Source organism: Podarcis muralis, chromosome 2, assembly GCF_964188315.1.
Source record: "Podarcis muralis chromosome 2, rPodMur119.hap1.1, whole genome shotgun sequence".
NCBI lineage: Eukaryota > Metazoa > Chordata > Lepidosauria > Squamata > Lacertidae > Podarcis > Podarcis muralis.
Window position 1 is genome coordinate 110,199,261 of NC_135656.1, and position 20,600 is coordinate 110,219,860.

A 20,600-nucleotide genomic window follows, 5' to 3' on the forward strand; every position below is an offset into this window, starting at 1 on the left:
CAGGGCCACAGGTTTTCTGCATGCTTTTAAGTATACTGCATATGAATGCTTGCCCTTCATTCCTGGGGGAGGCTGCATGAAATTGGGTGGCCAATTTTGCACACCATCTATATAATCAGTGCCTGCGGTACTACATCACAGACATGCTCCGGAATTCTGGGCTGTGCGCATCAATAGACATCCTATATGTGCACCACCCGCCATCATTCCAAGCCCCCTCGACAGCGGACCCCTTACTCCCCATTTTGTCACAACAAAAGGAAAATCGCAACTCCCAACATCCCCCCGCGCCTCTATCAGCCGCCACACCCAGCTCGGCCTTCCCCCTCGTTCCACCACGTGTCTCTTGTCGCCGCCATCCAATCAGCTCGGCGCCCCTGGGCCGTTTCGGCCAATCGGAGCGCGGGCCGCCCGCTACTTTATAAAAGCTTTGTCTGGCTTTCGCCAGCCTCCCTCGCCAACCTCTTTGGAACGTTCAGCTTCCGCCGCCGCGTTCGGAGAAGAGAACTTTGAGCTCCCTAACGTTCTGTGTTTTTTAAAAAAAGAGCAAACAGCGGCGTTTTAAGCGTGCAAGCTAAAAGTGTGGGGAAGTGGTTAAAAAATAAAATCCAAGCAAAATGAGGGAAATCGTTCACATTCAAGCTGGGCAATGTGGTAACCAGATCGGTGCTAAGGTGAGAATGCCATAAATATGTTTCTCGCGTGAATGCAACAGATACTATTTGGGGGAGGGGTGCAGCGGCACAATTCGGTAAAAAACGGGTTATGGTACTTGCCACGGTGGCATAATCTTTCGCTTTGCACTTAATTTTAAAATAAGGGCAGTAGCAGGAGTCTCTGACCTTTTTGTTTTTTGTTGTCAGCGTGTGGTCATTGCTAAATATAATCCGATTTTTCTAACGCCGTGCGGCGTTCTTTCGGTTCTCTAGAAAGTGCATTGGCCGCCTGTGTAGGCGAAGCCATTGTCCGGGTGAAAAGGATTTGGGTGGGAGGGTATCTGTGTCCGCCTTGGGGCTTGCTTTATAAAGCTAGCAGTGTTTACTGGTGTGTGGGTTTAAAAATAAATAAATAAAGACCTTCCTCTAAAATAAGGAAGAGGGGGAGTGCCGTCCTCCCGTAATAAATGCCGCGATTTAAAATTAACGGGATTAGACTCTTCGGCGGATGAGTCAACCAGAAAAGCTGTATTATCTCCTCCGTTCCCGCTCGCTCGGCGTGGTGGGGTTGGGCGAGCGAGCGCGCCAGTTGATCTATCGGTCTAACGTTGCGTGTAGATTTAAGCGCCAAATCGGCTGCGGTACGAAGGTGCGATTTGAATTTTTTGGGAGGGGAAAGAGGCGGGGAGCAAAAGCCCGGGCTGCTCCATCGCCACCGTGTTTTCCTGTTCTCAAGCTGGGGTGGCAGTTGGCCCGAATAAAATGCACAAATGTGCATGCATTGATCATTTAACCTAAAGGGATCGCGGGTGGGGTGGGAAGATTTTTTTTTTTTTCGGAGGTAAAAAAAAAGCGGCAGAGTAGGGGGGCAACGGTCTGGAATGATCGGTAGGCGTGGGGAGACAAAAACGCGCATGACACAGCTGGAGAAAGCGGGGAGGGGGGTATCTCCAGCAAAAGGGCTTGACTCCCCCCCCAAAAGACCCCCCCGCGGAATTGATCGAGGCTCGGCTCTACCCGCTCCTTAAAGTGCAAGGCGCAGGATACGGTTTCTCTTCCTTGCAACGGAATGGACCAGATTAGCGCGACCCACGCGGTTGTTCGCCACACCCCGGCTTCCTTCTGGCTTTGGGCGGATTCTGTTTTTAAACATATATATTTCGGGATTTGTTTTTGTTTGCTTAACAAAAAGCCCCTCTGCTGCTCTCCCAAGAAAATGGCTCAAAAAGAACAAAAACCCGACACTGTTCGTGATATAAAAGCAGAGGGGCCGGAACTCGATCATGGGTGTATTTTGAAAAAGCTGCTATTTAGTAGCAAAGTAGGTTGGTGGCCGCAAAGCCGGGATCCCCCCGGTCAATTGCAACAGCTTCGTTGTCATTTGGGATGGTGCTTTTCCCACCCCAGATTCAAAAGGGGGGGAGGTTTGCAGAGTTTGTGCTGTAATGCCCCACTACGTTTCTGCCTCTCCCACCCTCGTGTTCGAGGAAACGTGGGAGCTGATCTTTCCCCTCCCCCACCCGGCGCAGTCAGAGAGAGTATCCTTTTGTTTGCAAAAAAAGAAAAAACGGGAGGAAGGAACCGCGAGGTCTCTGTTGTGATTTTGTTGCAACAATGGCCCGTCGAATGTTGCTGAGAACGATTTTGATTCTTGGTATCTTCTTTCATTGAAATAAAACGCCTCGTGACTTAAAAAAAAAGAAACTAGGGTTTTTTTCGCCTTTCCCCTCCCCCCGCGCGCCCTTTCCCGTTTTCTGCTGAGCAAATGCCATTTCTGGCGCCGAATGGCACGCCCACCATCTTCCACCTTCTTTGTCTGCGAGGCTGGAGCACATGGCTGGAGGGGCTGGCGCATTTGCTCTGCTCTTCCCCCCACACTTTAAATTTCTGGGTGCTCTTTGATCCTTCCTTCCCCAGCCTCTTTCCCTCCCGAGTCGAGGCTCCCGGGCTGCTTCTCTCCCCTCTTATTATTGCAAATTGCTTTGGAATGATGACTTTGTCTCGTAGCCACGACACCACTTTCCTCCGTCCTTTGTGCCTGTAATGGCTGCTGTCTGGTTTGGGTGGGTCTCTCTCTCTCTTTAGCAAAGGGAGGGAGGAGGGGTTGTAGCACTCTCTCTAGCACTACTTGCTGGAGAAACCAAGATTGAGCCTGTGTGTGTGACCTAAAAAACGTAGCAATCTTGTGGTTTCTCCCATCTGTCGGGAGCATCAAGATAAATCTTTCTCCATTTGCTGGCTTGAATAGTAAGAACATCTTCCAAGCAAAAAAAATAAAGGAGCCTGGTCAACTTCAGCTGGGCTTCAAGCCATACTAACAAAAAAGAGAGCACTGTATAGTACTGTGTCCGCAGATTGGAGGATAGCGGTCTTATTTGTATGCCAGGCAAGACCTGCAAGGAGTGACAGCTCTTAAGGTGTGTCCCTTACAGCAGAGCTGGGAACAATGGAAGGGCGTCCTGTGGTCAGCTGCTTGCCCCTCCCCACAATGCAAATGAAGTAAAATAAAGGGGAATTTTGGATTTTCACTTCTGTGTAAAGCAGGACCCTACATTCATCATGCTTTTTAACAGGAAATGGTAAATATTTTCCAATGCTCGCTTTCAGTCTGGTGTAAATCACAATCAAAATGGTGCAGAGCTATTGTGAGGTACATCTTTAAATGAAGGAATAAGCTTTTTTTAAAAAAAAATCCGGTAGCTGATATGCTTCCCTAGTATAAAGAAATAAAGGACATCTTGTCAAGAATTTGGCAGTTGTAAAAGAACTATGCAAGCTTTGGGTTTTCACATGATACTTCTCCACTTGGGCAAATATATATATATATATATATATATATATATCTACTGCAGTCCAAGGCTTGGATATTACTATGTCAATCTACATTGCACCAAGGAACGATTTCCTCCCACATTTTATCACCTTAAATGAGGGGTGCAGTCTTTGCCTGCTTGATTATCTTCCATAAAACCATAGAATTGGAAGGGGCCAGATCAGTGTGGGTGGATTTTACACTGGTCAGATGCTCCATTTTGTGTGAGACTGGATGTGTGTGCATGGCTTTAAACAGGGACCCTTATGGGAGATCACAGAGACGTCTATACACATTGTGATGGGCAGAAAGCAGGGTTTGCCACCACTGCAAAATGAGTGACAGTTACTCATTAATATGGGGTTGAGGAAGAGCCACCAAACCCCGATGTATTAAAGGATGGCATTAAGGTTTAAACCTGACCTGTAAACCACGCTTGCTCTTATTAGAATGTGGTGGAATGTCAGTAAAGTTGTAGCTTGGGAAGGCTACAAACTGACTTGTCTGGTTAAAAAGAATGGTATATTTTAAACACACACAGATTGAGGTTGAGGGCATAAGGTTGCAATTGCAGGCAAGAGTCATCCAGTTTGGTGTACTGCCCTGTAGATCTTTGTTTGGGGGGGGGGGGAGAAAGAGAATCTGATTAACCAGCCTTCTTCCTGTTGCACTGGGCTTAGAAAATACTATGGAAATCTTTCATACTAGGGGATTGTGGTCCCACTACCTGAATACTGAGCTGATGTGTAAAATGCTACCTCTTTTATGATGATGCTTGAAGATGCACCTAAGCTAGGCAACCCCACTGCCTGCAATTTCCCAGCTGCCCCACCCAGCTCACCTCTGTATGACCTACATTGCGGCACATTCTTTCGTAGGCAGGAGGGCGTGTTTGCGCATCTCTGCTGGCACCTGATGAATTAAAAAAAAAAAAAGGAGAGAGCGTATTCTGTCTCCCACAGCCGGGTGCATTGTTGCCATATCTTTCTACAAGAAGAGGAGCATCGATTTTTGGAACGTGCCCCCCTCCCATTTCCTTTGAGCAGAAACTTCCTACCAGAGCTACATATTCTGGAACCTCTTAGAGCTGCCAATTCTAGTAGGTGCTTAGCTTGGCTTTTAAAAAAAAATGCAGTTTCTTGCCAGCTTGGATCTGCCGCGGGGTGAGTCCAGACCAAGTGAGTCTGCCCCCGCCCCTGGTGTATTTAAAAATTCATGGCTCTGCAGTGCCTTGGGTGTGTTTGGCCAGCAAATGGCAAACACAGGTGTCCAGAGTTGCTTTGGCTATGCCTTGGCATAGACATTAAGACAAAAAACGAGGCCACAGTCCTTAAGTGGGACAAATTGTAAGGCGACATAAGCTGTCAGATCTTTTGAACAGATCTCTTTTTTAACATTCTCCATTTAAACAAGCAAACTTGGCCATACGGAGAAATTGGAGAGATTATTGTAAAACTAAAAGTAGCTTAGTTTCAAGTTGGCTTTTTGTGGGTTTTTAAAAAATGTTCTACAAGGGTGTTTGTTTCAATTTGGTGTCACTTGCACTACCTTTTAAGTACCTTTAAAACACTCCGCCCCTCAAAGAATTCTGGGATCTGTAGTTAACTCCACACAGAGTGACAATTCCAATCAACCCTGAAAAAAAACTACAGTGCCCAGAATTCTTTGAGGGGAAGAATTCGCTTTAAAGGTAAAGTGTAAATGCTGCCTTGGTAACTTCAATAGGGCATTTGAAGAAGGGAGCTGTAGGGTCACAGAGTTTGTTTTGTTGCCTCGTTTTCTAACTTAACCAATGTTGGCCACTCAACTCTGGCTCTGAATTCAGCTGAGAGATTATTGTATACCAGTTAGATTTCTCTTGCATGCTACGTTTTAGATGTACGTCTAAAAATCAAAATGTGTGAAGCGATTGTGAGTCTCCAGTATCTTGGGGAGGGAATTCTCTAAAGAAAATAGCGGGTGTTTTCGAATTGAAGTACAACTTCCTGCAGCAGTGGTAGAAATGGCATTACTTTTCTGACTTTGGTCTTCATGATGGAATGAGTTAAGAAAAGAAAAGATTAGCATGCATTTTAGCCTCCCCCCTTCCCGCTGCCAGGTCTGGGGTTCCCCTCCCTTTCTTTGAGAACATTTTTGGTCACAACAAAATTCATTTTCTATGTACTGTCCCTCTCTTCCCTGACCCACCCACTCCACTCAACGATAAGACAAAGTTTGGAATTGGGCAAGTATAGATGTTCTGTTGATTTGTGGTTAACTTATCTGTTCTTCACTCCTCTTTCCCTACAGGATATACCTGTCCCTGAATGGTGTTTGGGGGGGACGCGACTAGGCCGCAGGCTATCATGTCTGCACTGTTCCACCTTGACCTCAGGGCAGCTTTTATTTGCTTTTGTGTCCTCCAGTTGTGCTGTTGGACTGCAGGTCACATCAGCCCCAGCCATCTGTGACTTAAGGCTGCGCCCATACTAGGGACTCAAAACACTTGAGAAGATGAAAGGCTGGTTGGGGAAGATGCTAATTGGATTCTGAGGACCATAGAACACAATTCCCATGGGAACAAAGGAAGCTGCCTTCTACTGAATGGGGGCATTGCCTCATCTAGGCAGAAGCTCTCCAGGATTTAAGAGAGGGGATCTTTTCCTAGCCCTCATTGGATATTCCATGGGATTGAACCAACTAAAGTCGTGCCCCGTGATTCTTCGAAGCAAGCCATGGCGGTGTAAGCCATATAAAACCCAATAATGGCTTTGGTAGTGCAAGCATTCCCTAACACACCATAAACTCCCTTCTACAATTTTTGTTCCGTTTCAGCTATTAAAGCAAAAAGGAATGAGGAATGCAGGTCCCTTTTAGGATATATAAATCTGCTAAAGCTCTGAGCATGCCCAGAGTAGGGCTAATGCCTTTTTTTGGGGAAGGAATGACACAGAGTCGTGGATATTTTCACAGTGCATCATCTGAGGTGCTCTGGGAAATAGGTTCCTGATAATGATTCGTATGCAGTACAAGAATATAGCCTGCCTTGCTCCTAAACGAACCCCGCAGTTTGCTCTTGTTCATAATGGTGGAGCCTGAAATATTTAAAATATCCTTTTTGACATAGATCCCTGTGAGATGCCTGCGAGCATTACACAGTGGCTTTGTCACTTGATCACATGAGGACTCTATGATAACTTTAATCGCCCAATAGCAGTAGCTGATACACATAGCAGGTGCTTACATAACCGTAGGTCTTAATCTACCTTCTAGAACAAAAATGTAGTTAATGTTAAATATTAACCTATATGGGAGTGATCTCAAAACATGGGCATATAATGCTGCTGTTAAAAGATTAGAACAACCACGTTTATGAGATAGTGCTGCATGACCACATAGCACTTTACATAAATTATATCAGCATCCCTTAATTGTCCTCAAAGCTAGGTAGATTAGTACTCTAATCTTCCCCCCCCCCCCTTTTTGAGGAGGGAGCTAGAGAGAGGCTGAAAAAATTGCCTTTACACATCTGCAGTTGCCATGGTTCTACTTTGCATTAATCTGGAATAGCTACAGTCCCTTGTTCCACATGAGTAAGAGGGGAATCCTTTTATAAGCTTGGGAAATGTAGCAAAAGTTACTTTAGCCACTTTGATTGTGAATGACAGGATGACTTAAGTGGTAAGTAAGTCTCCTTAAAGTAATTGTGAGACCCTGATATGGCATTGGGAAATGGCCATGCCAATTCCTTGCTCTAGAACAGGCTTCCTCAACCTTGGCCCTCCAGATGGTTTCAGCCTACAACTCCCATGATGCCTAGCTAGCAGGATCAGTGGTCAGGGATGATGGGAATTGTAGTCTCAAAACATCTGGCGGGGGCTAAGGTTGAGGACGCCTGCTCTAGAATCACAACACTTCAAGGAGTCAGAAGGGATTATCCCAACCTCATACTTGGTGCAGGATCTTTCACCAACAGCATCCCTGGTTCCTATTCCTCCAGCAAAGGAGAGCCCACCATCTCTCCTAAGGCCATCTGCTCCACTGTCTCAGCACCTGTTACCTTAAGGAAGTTTCTCCTAGAGTTTACCTGAAATCTTTCATTGTAGCTTCCACCCATGGTTCTTGCCTTCTGTTGCAACAGAAAACAAAGTGTGTGTTCTTCATGGGAGCCTTTCGGATAATTGAGGATGTCTGGGAAGGATGGATGCCTTTAACTGAACAAGCATGGGAGGATTTAACTTGGCCCGTGGGCTCTCTCCCATGCACTCAAGTTGGGCAATTCCCTCTTAACCTCCTTCTTCCCAGTGTGAGCAGCAAGAGAGGCTCCTCCAGAAGGTTCCTCTCTCATAATCTGCTTCACAGGCAAACCAGATTGCAGCTGAGGTGCATAAGGAGAGAGACACGGGAGAAAGTAGTAGAACCTGTGGACATGAAATGAAGCAGAATGATGAAGGATTCAGGACAGAGCAGGTGCTTCGCATCATTAAACTATGAAACCAACTGGATGGTTTAGAAGAGGATTAGGCAAATTTGTGGAGGTTAAAGGCTATCAGTGGCTATTGACCACTCCCTCTGTAGTTGTACGCTCCGATCCAACAGGCTCTTAGTTGGCCAAAGAAGGATTGTGCTGAGCTGCTGGCTGCCTTACTTCCCTTGAGTAGAAGCAGGCATGAATCTTGTAAATGTCCCCCAGAATTTAAAAGTCCTTCATGCTCTGTGGGAAGAACCCAGAATATGTCTCCCTTCATCAACGTTGGGTGACTAGATTTCGCACAGGGTGAATCATAGAGTTGGAATAGACCACAAGGGCCATCAAGTCCAACCCCCTGCCAAGCAGGAAACACCATCAGAGCACTCCTGACATATGGTTGTCAAGCCTCTGCTTAAAGACCTCCAAAGAAGGAGACTCCACCACACTCCTTGGCAGCAAATTCCACTGTCGAACAGCTCTTACTGTCAGGAAGTTCTTCCTAATGTTTAGGTGGAATCTTCTTTCTTGTAGTTTGGATCCATTGCTCCATATCCGCTTCTCTGGAGCAGCAGAAAACAACCTTTCTCCCTCCTCTATATGACATCCTTTTATATATTTGAACATGGCTGTCATATCACCCCTTAACCTCCTCTTCTCCAGGCTAAACATGCCCAGCTCCCTTAGCGGTTCCTCATAAGTCACTTGAACTTTGGTAGCACTGTTGTTAATTTTTCCAGGGCAGAGTTAAGGTCTGCTGTGTCCGCCTTCTCAGTTATCCTTTCCTTCCGAGCAGCTGTCTTGGTAAGAGAGTCCCTTGGGGGGCATGGGTGTGTTTGTGTGTGTGTAAGGGTGGTTTGGCCAGTCCGTGTCCCTCCAGTCAACCATTACCCTGGCGCTGAAAAATGTGTGGAATGTTTTGTCCAACCACCCACAGCTGTGGCCTAAAGGGAGGTGATGGGGAGGGGGGGGGTGTCCTCAGAAATGGAAAATGGAGTTCTGTTTTCCCCAGACCATGAGATGGATTCCTGTGGCAGCTTAAGGGGCCTCCCTCCCCATTCATCACAGGGCATGGACAGATGGGGCTGTATAGTAACCCTTTCCCTGCTGGATTTGATTTCTATAGAACTGAAGGGCCTCCCTGAGGGATGTGGGCTGTGTGTGTGTGTGTGTGTGTGTGTGTGTGTGTGTGACACACACACACAGACAGGAATTTGCACATAATTTTCATAGTTTTTGTCTCCCGGCTCCTCAATGAACTGCTCTCTTCTCCAACATAGCAAGCTTAGGCAAGGGGGCAACTCCTCCTGTTGTATGGATAAAGTGAGGATATAAATAAAATTTTATTATTATCAATCTTAGGGGTGCAGGCAAGATGGGTCACGATGCCATCACCTGTCACGATCACAGACTAATATCTCAGTGGTTCTGTAGGGCTCCAACTCCAGAATCAGGCTTGTGTTCCCAGATTAGAGGAAACCTTGTTCAGGATAGATCCTTCCTGCATCGCCCTATAGCTTCTGCTCTTATCTGGACTAGGGGGGAGGCACCAGGTGGTGCAGGATATTAATTTATCACTGCCAAATTTCCTCCTGTCCCTGTCAGGTTCCAAACCTTATTGCAGGATAAAGTAACCCCAAGTGCATATATATCTGTTGCATTTATGTACTACCCAGACAACCTAGTTCTGTGGGCGTTTTACATTTAAAAAAACACAGTGGGCTGAAATACAGGCAAATAGTACTGTGTAGTTTTCATGAACAGCAGTGGAGGCTCCACCTTTGCATCTTGGCTGCCTAGTCTTGAATGTCTGAGTAGCTGACAGAAACCTGTGTTGCTGCTTGCCCATGGCTTGTCGCAATTGTTTGGCCTTTGCTCCCTATCTTAATTCACAAGATACCTTTGTTTTTCTCTCTCCTGGTCTTAACCTGCATCCCCACCAGTGGAAACAGTCTTTTATTTCATTCACGCTGGCCTTTGGGCATGTCTGTTTTCCTTCCCTGCGTCTAATTGGGCTCCCTCAACTAAATCTTCTCTCCTGTTTGGGACTTCCAGCTTCCAGAAGGAGCTCTAATTCCCCCGCCCCCCCGCTGGGGAATTGATCCACAAAGGCCGGATACAAGCAGCTTAACCTCAGTCCTTTGCCATCTGTCCAGTCCATGCAGTTGAAAGCTTATTGGCATGTGTGAGAGACCTTGCTCATGTTCGAAGCAGCTGGCCTGAAGACCCTGGGGCGGGGGGTAGGGGGCGGAAGAGGCATCTGAAAGGGGGGGTGTTGTCTGTCCCGGTAGGTTAATGGGGATGGAGGTGTCTGGTGTGTAGTCATGTTGGCAGGTGCAACACCCATAAGTGTGTGTCTCGGACACATGCACCTTGTTAGAACCGCAACAGCAGCAGGTGGCTTGCACTCTTGACGGGGTTATATTTAATGTTTGCATGCCAAGGATCTTAAGATATAAATCGGGAGCTAGGCTGGTGGCTCAAGAGGCCCGCAAAGTATTTCCTGATTGCCGGCTTGGCTGTGGGGATGGGTGAGGGGGCAGGTATGGAGCAATGGTGTTTTGGAGCAGCGTGTTGCAAATACTTGCCATGGTCTGTGGCAACACAAAATCAGGGGCCAAGGAAAACTTGTCTATTGTTCTTTTCCTGTAAAGCCCTTCCCCATCCCAATCAAGGCTTTCTGCCATTTTGGAAATTTCCAAAAATAAATACATACATACCCCGCCCATCTGGCTGGGTTTCCCCAGTCACTCTGGGGAATTTAAAAGCACAATAAAAGGTCAAACATTAAAAACTTCCCTAAACAGGGCTACCTTCAGATGTCTTCTAAAAGTTAGATACAGTGGTACCTCGGGTTAAGAACTTAATTTGTTCTGGAGGTCTGTTCTTAACCTGAAACTGTTCTTAACCTGAAGCGCCACTTTAGCTGATGGGGCCTCCTGCTGCCGCTGCATGATTTCTGTTCTCATCCTGAAGCAAAGTTATTAATCCAAGGTAATATTTCTGGGTTAGCGGAGTCTGTAACCTGAAGCGTATGTAACCCGAGGTGCCACCGTACTTGTTTATTTCCTTGACGACTGATGGGAGGGTGTTCCACTACCGAGAAGGTCCTCTGCCTGGTTTCCTGTAACCTCACTCCCCTTTTCTGATATTAATACAATGCTGATCCATTTCTCTCCTACTCTTTACTCTTTCCTACTCTTTACTGAGTCTCTCTTACCCTCCTGTTAGAGGACCCAAATGCATTGTCTGTTAGATATATAATTCTCTTAATTTTCTTACTGCAATTGCTTGCTACAAATTCTGAGGAGCGGGAGAGAAACTATCCAAAGTGTTCAAGTTTATTTTCTTCAAATGCAATCAATCAAAGCTCTTTCAAGACCAGGAAGTCGGGTGGAGGGGAGCGAGACTAATGGCAGGGGTTTTCAAGCTGTGCTTTGAGGAAAAGTTTTGTGCGTGGTTTGTCCCAAAGTACCGAGTAATGGTTGGATCAAGCTTCCCTAAAAAGACGAGTTGTCCACCCACACCAAGCTTTCTCTGCAATTTGAAACCGCAGGGGTGTGTTGGGTATGTCGTGGCTTTCGAAATGCCTGTAAACCATTTGAAAATTGCTAGGCAAGATGTCACGTGAGGTAATTTAATAATAATTTTTAACAATCACCCTGGCCAGCACCAGCATAACTTGCACTGCATGGCAGGCCACGAATGTGGTTCTAGGGCTGGATGCTGAGAAAAGCCCCCTTAGCTGGGACATTTTTTTTGGGGGGGGGGATGAAGTAGATTAGTCCAGCATCACGTTTATCCACTTAAAATACTTCGATACTGTTTTTGGGGTGGGGTGGAGGCTCTGAAGTTGGTGTGCAGTTACAATACAGTATGACAACAAAATTGATAAATAAAGTGAAAATAAGCAACAAACATTTTGCCAAAAATACAAGAAAAACCATCAGTTGGACCACAGCTCAAGAAAAAGCAGACATAAAGGCTCTTCTGAAGTATTGGGGCCTGTCAGATCACAGCTGGTAGTGTTGGGGGAGATGTAGGGCCACTACAGAAAAGGCCCCCCCCCATCCCTTGTTAAATATGACCCCTGATCAGAATTGCTTCTTACTGAGGGTGGGCAATGGCTCAAGAACAGGGCAAGATGGAGTAGCCTCAGCTGTTGGAAACCGCTTGTTCTTGAGACAACAGTGCACTTTAAGAGGCTGGACCGGTAGTTTGAAGAGGCACTGCCCTCTTCAATGTGAAACTATCAGCCTGATGGATTTCACAAGGCAAGAGTTTGTAATTGTGGTTTGGAGCAACATTATTCGATCTGAGTCCTTATATGGTGTTGGACTACAATTCCCATCACCCCTTAACCACTGACTTAAGCTGAGTGGGGCTGATGGGAGTTGTAGTCCAATGACATCTGGGGCCCCCTTGTTGAAGGAAGTTTGCTTTAAAACAAAATGGCGTCCCTCTGATTCCTAGCAATGGAGCAAGGCCTTCTGGGAGTGAGAACACAACTTCACTTAGGAGTGAACCGTAACTGAATAAAATAGAAGGATATATTGGGGTGCTGCTTTCAGGGTATGTGTGTGAGACAGAGGCTCTGATTACGAAGTTTGTGCCCCCTTAGTTTCTCTTGAGAAGGGTGTTTACTTTTTCTAGATCAGGGGGAAGTCAATGGGCACTACTGAGCTGCAGCTAAAAGCCATTCCCCATCCATGGCTCGCCTTCCAGGAGAACAAGGCAGTGCTTGTGTTGGCTGCTGCAGCTGCTGAGTCAGCCCATCTGCCTTTGAGGGAGATACGAACAGTCTCTCCTTTAAGATGACTGGATGGGGGAGAGGAGCGGAGATGTTCCTTTTAAGGTAGTGTGGAAGGAGTCTAGTATTTTCTCTCTCTCGCTCTCCCACTCGTATTTCTGCTTTTCCCAAATCTGTATTCCAGGTCTTGATTTCAGCTGGCACAGGGCCACGGAACTAGATTTCAGTGTTCAGCTTTGACCTGAAGCAGCCTGAGTTGGTCACGAATAGCTCTTGAGCATGTGCAAAGTCCACTTCTCACCACTGAGCAGCCGTGCAGTAGAGCAGTGTTTCCCAACCTTGTGCCTCCAGCTGTTTTTGGACTACAATTCCCATCATCCCTTGCCACTGGTCTTGCTAGTCAGGGATGATGGGAGTTGTAGTTCAAAAACAGCTGGAGGCACAAGGTTGGGAAACACTGCAGTAGAGCACTGCTGCTAGATGAAGAGTGCTGCGTCAGTTAGGACTACAACCTTTTGTCATTAAAGTTTTGTTGTTGTTTTTAGAAGAATGGGGTTGCTAACGGTTTCGGGCCTGTGGGCACATTTGCAACGTGGAGAAACTCCTGTGGGTGCCACACACGTACAGCAATCAGTTGCACAGTGTTCCCTGTTTACAAACAGGTGAAAAGCAACCAGAAAAGGCTAGTCACTCTGCGCACGGCAGTCTTCCATGATATTGGTGCAGGCACTAAAAAGGCCCTGCCTCTTGCGATTGTCATTGTCCTCAACTGTGTCTCCACTCCAATCAAAGTGGAAGGCCCTCTCCTTCTGATCTTGGAGAGTGGGCTGGGTAGCATGGGAGGAGATCCCACTGGTATCCTGGGCCCAATCCATTTAGATAAGTCACCTCTTTGAATTGTTTCAGGGAGCGAAATGGCAACCGGTGGCAACATGGCAGGATGGTCTTGCTAAACATTCTAGCTGGTGCATGCTTGCTGCTTCTGAAGGTGCATTAAAGACAGCCCCAGGTAGAGCGCATTGCATTAACCCAGTCTTGATGTGGCTTCAGGCATGTGTTGCCTTAGCCAGAACTGATTTCCTGGTGTGTTATGGTCACGTCGTGCTGCTTCCATGACTGGGGTGTGTCCCTGGCCATTAACTTGAATCTTCCTTTTCTTCTTATTCCCTGCAGTTTTGGGAGGTGATTAGTGATGAACATGGGATCGACCCCACTGGAACCTACCATGGCGATAGTGACCTACAACTTGACCGCATCAGTGTTTACTACAATGAAGCCACAGGTGAGTATTCACCTCTTTCCCTACCCCCCCAAGGTGCTCTGGACCATTTTGATTCACAAAGTTACTTATGCAAATAGCGTGCATAACTCGGTACAGTGGTACCTCGGGTTAAGTATTTAATTCGTTCCGGAGGTCCATACTTAACCTGAAACTGTTATTTACCTGAAGCACCACTTTAGCTAATGGGGCCTCCTGCTGCCGCTGCGCTGCCGTAGCCCGATTTCTGTACTTATCCTGAAGCAAAGTTCTTAACCTGAAGCACTATTTCTGGGTTAGCGGAGTGTGTAACCTGAAGGGTATGTAACCCGAGGTACCACTGTATCTGAATAACCTGCCTTTTTTCTGGCTCCCTTACCATTTCTTCTCATTATTATACCTTTTGTCCTATGTATAAGTAGGAAAAAGGAATATGGAAAGTTTCCCAAGTGAGAAGGCGTGTATACTGGATCTGTGCATTTCAGGGTCATGTTGCCAGAGATTGCTTCGTGCCACCTTTTCAGTCTTTAGAGAATTTCATCTTTCATTGTGTTAGCTTTAAAAAATAATACAGTGGTACCTCGAGTTACAAACGCCTCAGATTACAAACGCTTCAGGTTACAAACTCCGCTAACCTGGAAGAGTTCCCCTGAGTTGAGAATTTTGCCCCAGGATGAGAACGGAAAACGTGTGCTGGTGGCGCAGTGGCAGCAAGAGGCCCCATTAGCGAAAGCACGCCTCTAGTTAAGAACAGTTTCAGGTTAAGAACGGACCTCTGGAACGAATTAAGTTCGTAACTAGAGGTACCACTGCAATTTAAATGCAAGCTCCTAGCTCTTAACTGCTGAGGGCGGGGAAGGCAAGCCTTCAAAATGGAACTTGGAAAGCTGTTGCTGGACCAGAACAACGCAAGCAGCAGAATTTTAGGGACCACGAGGGAGGCTTCCACCAGAATGAGCAGGGGAAATGACTCAAAATCTCCCCACGCTTTCCAGTGACATTTTGCTGCTTGCCTCTCTCGCATTTGATGCTGCACTCTTCATCTACTCCCTTCCTTTTGCTATGTAGGGATAAGCTTCAGATTGTTTTTCATCCCTTGATGCTTTGCCTACCAGGGATCTATATGGGAGGCTATCCCCACGTGCAGGCAGTAAAATAATAGATGAAGCATCCTTGAGCTCAAATGAGCCTTCAAGATTTGTCATCAGTCCCAGCGCACATTTGTTCACTGTCCAAAGTGTCTCTTGCAAACATCTTGTATTCTAATGTACTTTCCTTCTCAAAGCTCCTTGGTGACTTACTGTTCTATTCTACTGAGAAACCTGAACGTCATTAAAAAACTTGCATTTAACTTGAATGGATAGGAAGCTAGCAACATGGTTTCTGTTATGGAAGGGGCCCATGGATGGGGAACCGCAGTCCTCTTTCTCAGGTATCCTTTGCCCTTCTTTCTCCCAGGTGGCAAATACGTCCCTCGTGCCATCTTGGTTGACCTGGAACCAGGAACTATGGACTCCGTGAGGTCTGGACCTTTCGGTCAGATCTTCAGACCAGACAACTTCGTGTTTGGTAAGATGCAATCCCAATCTTTGCTGTTTCTATCTGTAGTTGGGAGGGAAGGGGGGTAGGACTGCAAACAAATGCCTCCTGTAAACTAGTTGGGTTGACCTTCTTTATCGTGGAAAGGAGAAGAGAATAGGTTGCTCCCATGGAGAAGGTGTGGGTGTGCACTTGCGGTCAGTTTCAGGGAGAGTGGAAACACCACAATTCCTCTTCTGCTTCTGTTACTTCCCCCCCAGTTGTGCATTAGAGACACCAGGCTTTGAGAGTAACAGGGAGTGATGTCCAGGAGCCATTTCTCACCACATATTCTCGCCCCCTGTAATCAGCCTGGCAAAGGAAGCGCTGCTGCGTGCACAATTTTTGTAGGCAATTGGCCATCTGTGAGCTGCCCAAAAGCACGGTGCCCAAACCAGCATTTTAAATGACATTAAGCCTTGCCTCTAAAAGACTTCCCAGTGGTCTGATCAGCGCATCTAGGGCAGGGCTGGGGGAACTTGCGATCCTCCAAAAGTTGTTGGACTCCCTACTCTCCCATCAGCCTCGATAAGCACGGGCAGCAGTCGGAGATGGTGGGATTTGCATTCCAGCAAAATCTGGAGGGCACCAAGATCTGCTGTAGAGGAGTAAGGCTCCCCCAGGGTGGCACATCATTCCTTGTAGATATAGCCCCTTTGAGCTGCATCTCCAATCACTTCCTAGCATTGGGTGGATTGGTTTGTCATTCCAACTTTTGCAAAGTCCCAACAGTCCATAATTACCGTCTTTCTCCCGTTTCGGGCCATATTCATGTAGCGAACTTCTTGGCCTTATCCAAGCAGAAGATGCAAATGAGCTGCACTGGGATGGTTTTCTTAAAACTGGTTGCGCAAGAGAGTTGTTCCTTACTACTGGGGGTCTAAAGGATCTACAGTTGTGCCTTGGAAGTCGAACAGAATCCGTTCCGGAAGTCCATTCGATTTCCAAAACATTTGGAAACCAAAGCGCGGCTAGCTGACCTAACCGGAAGAGTCCGCAACCAGAAGGAGGAGTGGTATCAGGAAGAGTGGAATAAATTTAATGATTATCTAGTTAAATTTGTTAAGTTAAATTACCTAATAGCTTGCAGATACTTAATTGGCTTAGGATTTTATTTATGTGAAGTGACAAATTAATATGTTTAATTCCATAAGGTGAAGATTTAAGGATGTTAATGTTAGATTTCATAAGAATTGGGTTTTGGAAAACCGTTAAAAGGACATGCAATGAAATTCGACCAAGGGGAAGCGAGGAAGTCACTTAACAAAGTTAATAAGTGTAATTTTCAATAAGGCTATGGTTTTTGTTTGTTTGTCTTGTGTGTTTGTTTGTTTGTTTGTTTGTTTATAATGTGAATACCAATAAAAAAATTTGGGGAAAAAATAAAGCGTTCGAGAACTAAGCTGTTCGAAAACCAAGGTACGAGTGTATCTAGTTTTAAGTTCAGGGAGACACACTGAATGTGAATGAAGTGGGCTGGGAAGCTAACAGAAGAGCAGCCATGGGTGGTGTGGGGTGTGAGAATGAGCCAGTTTGGCTTCATGGTTTCTCCCCCCTCCCCTCTCCTGCCTCCTACAGGCCAGAGCGGAGCTGGGAACAACTGGGCGAAAGGCCACTACACAGAAGGTGCCGAGCTGGTGGATTCCGTCCTGGACGTGGTCCGGAAGGAAGCGGAGAGCTGCGACTGCCTCCAGGGTTTCCAGCTGACCCACTCCTTGGGCGGCGGCACCGGTTCCGGGATGGGCACGCTCCTGATCAGCAAGATCCGCGAGGAGTACCCCGACCGCATAATGAACACCTTCAGCGTGGTGCCCTCTCCCAAGGTGTCTGACACCGTGGTGGAGCCGTATAACGCCACCCTCTCCGTGCACCAGCTGGTGGAGAACACGGACGAGACCTACTGCATTGACAACGAGGCTCTGTACGACATCTGCTTCCGCACGCTCAAGCTCACCACGCCCACCTACGGAGACCTCAACCACCTGGTCTCGGCCACCATGAGCGGCGTCACCACCTGCCTCCGCTTCCCCGGCCAGCTGAACGCCGACCTCCGCAAGCTGGCAGTCAACATGGTGCCCTTCCCTCGCCTTCACTTCTTCATGCCCGGTTTTGCCCCCCTGACCAGCCGCGGCAGCCAGCAGTACCGCGCCCTGACGGTGCCCGAGCTAACGCAGCAGGTCTTTGACGCCAAGAACATGATGGCGGCCTGTGACCCACGCCACGGCCGCTACCTAACTGTCGCGGCCGTCTTCCGGGGCCGCATGTCCATGAAGGAGGTGGACGAGCAGATGCTGAACGTCCAGAACAAGAACAGCAGCTACTTCGTGGAGTGGATCCCCAACAACGTCAAAACAGCGGTCTGTGACATCCCTCCCCGAGGCCTCAAGATGGCCGTCACCTTCATCGGCAACAGCACGGCCATCCAGGAGCTCTTCAAGCGCATCTCCGAGCAGTTCACGGCCATGTTCCGGCGCAAGGCCTTCCTCCACTGGTACACGGGCGAGGGCATGGATGAGATGGAGTTCACGGAGGCCGAGAGCAACATGAACGACCTGGTGTCCGAGTACCAGCAGTACCAAGACGCCACGGCGGAGGAAGAGGAGGATTTCGGCGAAGAGGCCGAGGAGGAAGCTTGAGGCGAGTCTGCTGGCAGTTCGGAAAACAAAACAGAAAAGTCAATAAATCCACACAAAAATAAAAATTGAAAACAAAAACCCTGCATCTCCACGTTCTGTTTCTTTTTCCTTCCTCTCAAGCCTGTCAACCCCTTCCTGTGTCTCTTAATGGGCCAGTCTCTGCATTTTAACCCTCTCTGCATTTCTTCTCAGTGGTGGGAACAGCCTGTGGCTGATTTAACAATGAAACGGCTGCTCAGAGAGTCCCTTGAGAGCGGCTGAAAAAGACAGAAGAGGTTCTGTCTATCCATGATTATATTTGGTCACTAGTGATGTTTGGTTTCCAGGGTAAGCAGATGCTTCCCTTTCCCTGATCTACCATAGTTAATCAAGTGAGCTGTTAAGAAGCACAAGGCCGAGAGCCTTATAATTGCAAAAGGGTGTGAGGATGTTGGATCAGTTCTGACACAGGGACCCATTCCAGATAAAAGTAGAAAGGTAGCTGACTTTAAAATGGAAACATGTTCCTGAAAGGCAAGTTTTCTTTCTTTCTGTCCAAGCAGAAAATAATAACCTGACTTTGCTAATCTGAGCCGCAGGCCAATGGTTTCAAAGTGCATTTGCTAATAGGAAGTTGGGGTTTAGTTTTGGGGTAGCCTGCAGAATGGGTCTTTAAATGGTTTGAAGTCTGGTGGATTCCTACCCCAGTAGGTCACTCTCTAAAGATTGCTTGGTCTGTATGTTTGTTTCTGAAAAATCTGCCACTGGATCATCTTGCCCCGGAACACCTTAAAGCACCCAACATTAATGTAGAAGGCATTTGTTGACCAGGAGAACAAAATGCAAGTTCTCTTTGCAGGAACCACTGGGTCAGATGTCTCTACCTATATGGTATGCCTGCAATATAAAAACACTTGGCATGCCAGGCACCTGCCTCTTCATTTAATGCTCATTGCCTCCAGGGTCTGTGCCTCTGGATATTTGTGTCCTATTGTTTGTGAAGTCAGCCATAACTGGTGTGAAAGCCAAAGAGGGTTCTTTCCCTCTCCCTGATTTTGCCAAATATGATGTCCAAAAGCCTGACCTTCAAACTATTTCATTAGAACTTTTCTCCTTGCCTTGGCTTCTCAAAAGCCCTGGAGCTATAGGAGAAAAGAGCAAAGCACTCTTTTTGTCCTGAATAACATTTTGAGGCTTGGACCCTTACCAAAGGTTGAGGCAGAGATTGAGACATTGCTGATTTGTCTGGGCCCAAAGTGCTGGGTGCACTCTTAGCCGGAATAAACGCAAGCAGCAGTAGATTGAAAGGGAGTCGTGCCGCAACTCAAAAAGGCAAGCTGCTGTTCGAAGAAATAACTACCATTTAAAATACTTTGGAAGGTAGCTACAAATCCGAAGTACCCATGGCTTAGTTTGCTTTTGCTCACAGTTGTAAAAGTTGGAGGTAAGGCTAAAGATCAGTGAGGAGTGATGGAGGTTAGCACTTAAAAGGGCAGCAAAGACCTGCAGATGGGAGAAAGGTTTGTCCAAAAAGGGGCTGGGGAATACCATGTTTGAGTATTTTGGGTGGTTGGGGAAAGAGGAACTGCATTAGGAAAGAGGAACTGAATTAGGTTTTCTTTCAGTGAGCTCTTTATCCATGAGACTACTCAAATGTCTGTTTTTATTTTTTAAGCCTCTTTTTTGCTGTTGATGTAGATCAGTCTTCTATTCTAGTATCCAACCTGTAGGAAGTAGCTAAGGGAGCCATATTGTTCCAAGGGATCGCTGAGCCAGTGGAAAGGGACATCTAGTTCTGAATCTGCCTAAACAGGGTTATACATCTGAAAGGTCACACTGCCACCACGAAGCCTGGCTTTTTCAATCTCCTGCTTGTTGCCTCAGCATCTTTTTCCCTTTCGCTTCTCACTCATTTCTTCCCTGCCTCATTTTACTCTTTTTTAAAGGAAAAAAAAATCCCTGCTTTTTCATATTGAAAAGTTGTCTTGTAAACAAATAAAAGGGTTTCTTATGTTTTCCTTTTTTGTGTTGAGTGTCCTCACTGTCCCTCTGCAGATCCTCATCTTTGCACAGTAAAATTAATGTCTCCATAACATTAAAAAGCACAACTGTTTTTGCTAGTTTATCATGAAATGAGGCTGAGAGAAAACCCATTCATTTATCCCATAAAACAGGAGTGTGGAAGCTGCACCTGTAGATGATCATATGTGTTAATTCCTATTCCTCCCCCCGAACCATGGGCCATACTTGCAGGGGTTGATGGGAGTTTAGAGTGCAACACTGGGTTGCCTCCACAGGTTTGCCATATCTCGATATAAAGGAAGCGTAACATTGCAGGTGCATTTTGCAGAGTACCATATTTTTTGCTGTATAAGACAAACCTTTTCCCTCCTAAAAAGTAAGGGGAAATGTGTGTGCGTCTTATGGGGCGAATGCAGGCTGCGCAGCTATCCCAGGAGCCAGAACAGCAAGAGGGATTGCTGC

General features: G+C 46.8%; 1 protein-coding gene across 1 annotated transcript; it reads left to right on the forward strand.

The window, feature by feature from the left end:
• The first annotated feature begins 441 nt into the window (after positions 1-441).
• On the forward strand, positions 442-20,134 carry TUBB (tubulin beta class I). The gene is made up of 4 exons (XM_028719779.2): positions 442-674; positions 13,839-13,947; positions 15,382-15,492; positions 17,080-20,134. Exons 1-4 carry the CDS (start codon positions 618-620, stop codon positions 18,135-18,137), a joined length of 1,335 nt encoding a protein of 444 aa, XP_028575612.1. The 5' UTR covers positions 442-617; the 3' UTR covers positions 18,138-20,134.
• Positions 20,135-20,600: the final 466 nt, after the last annotated feature.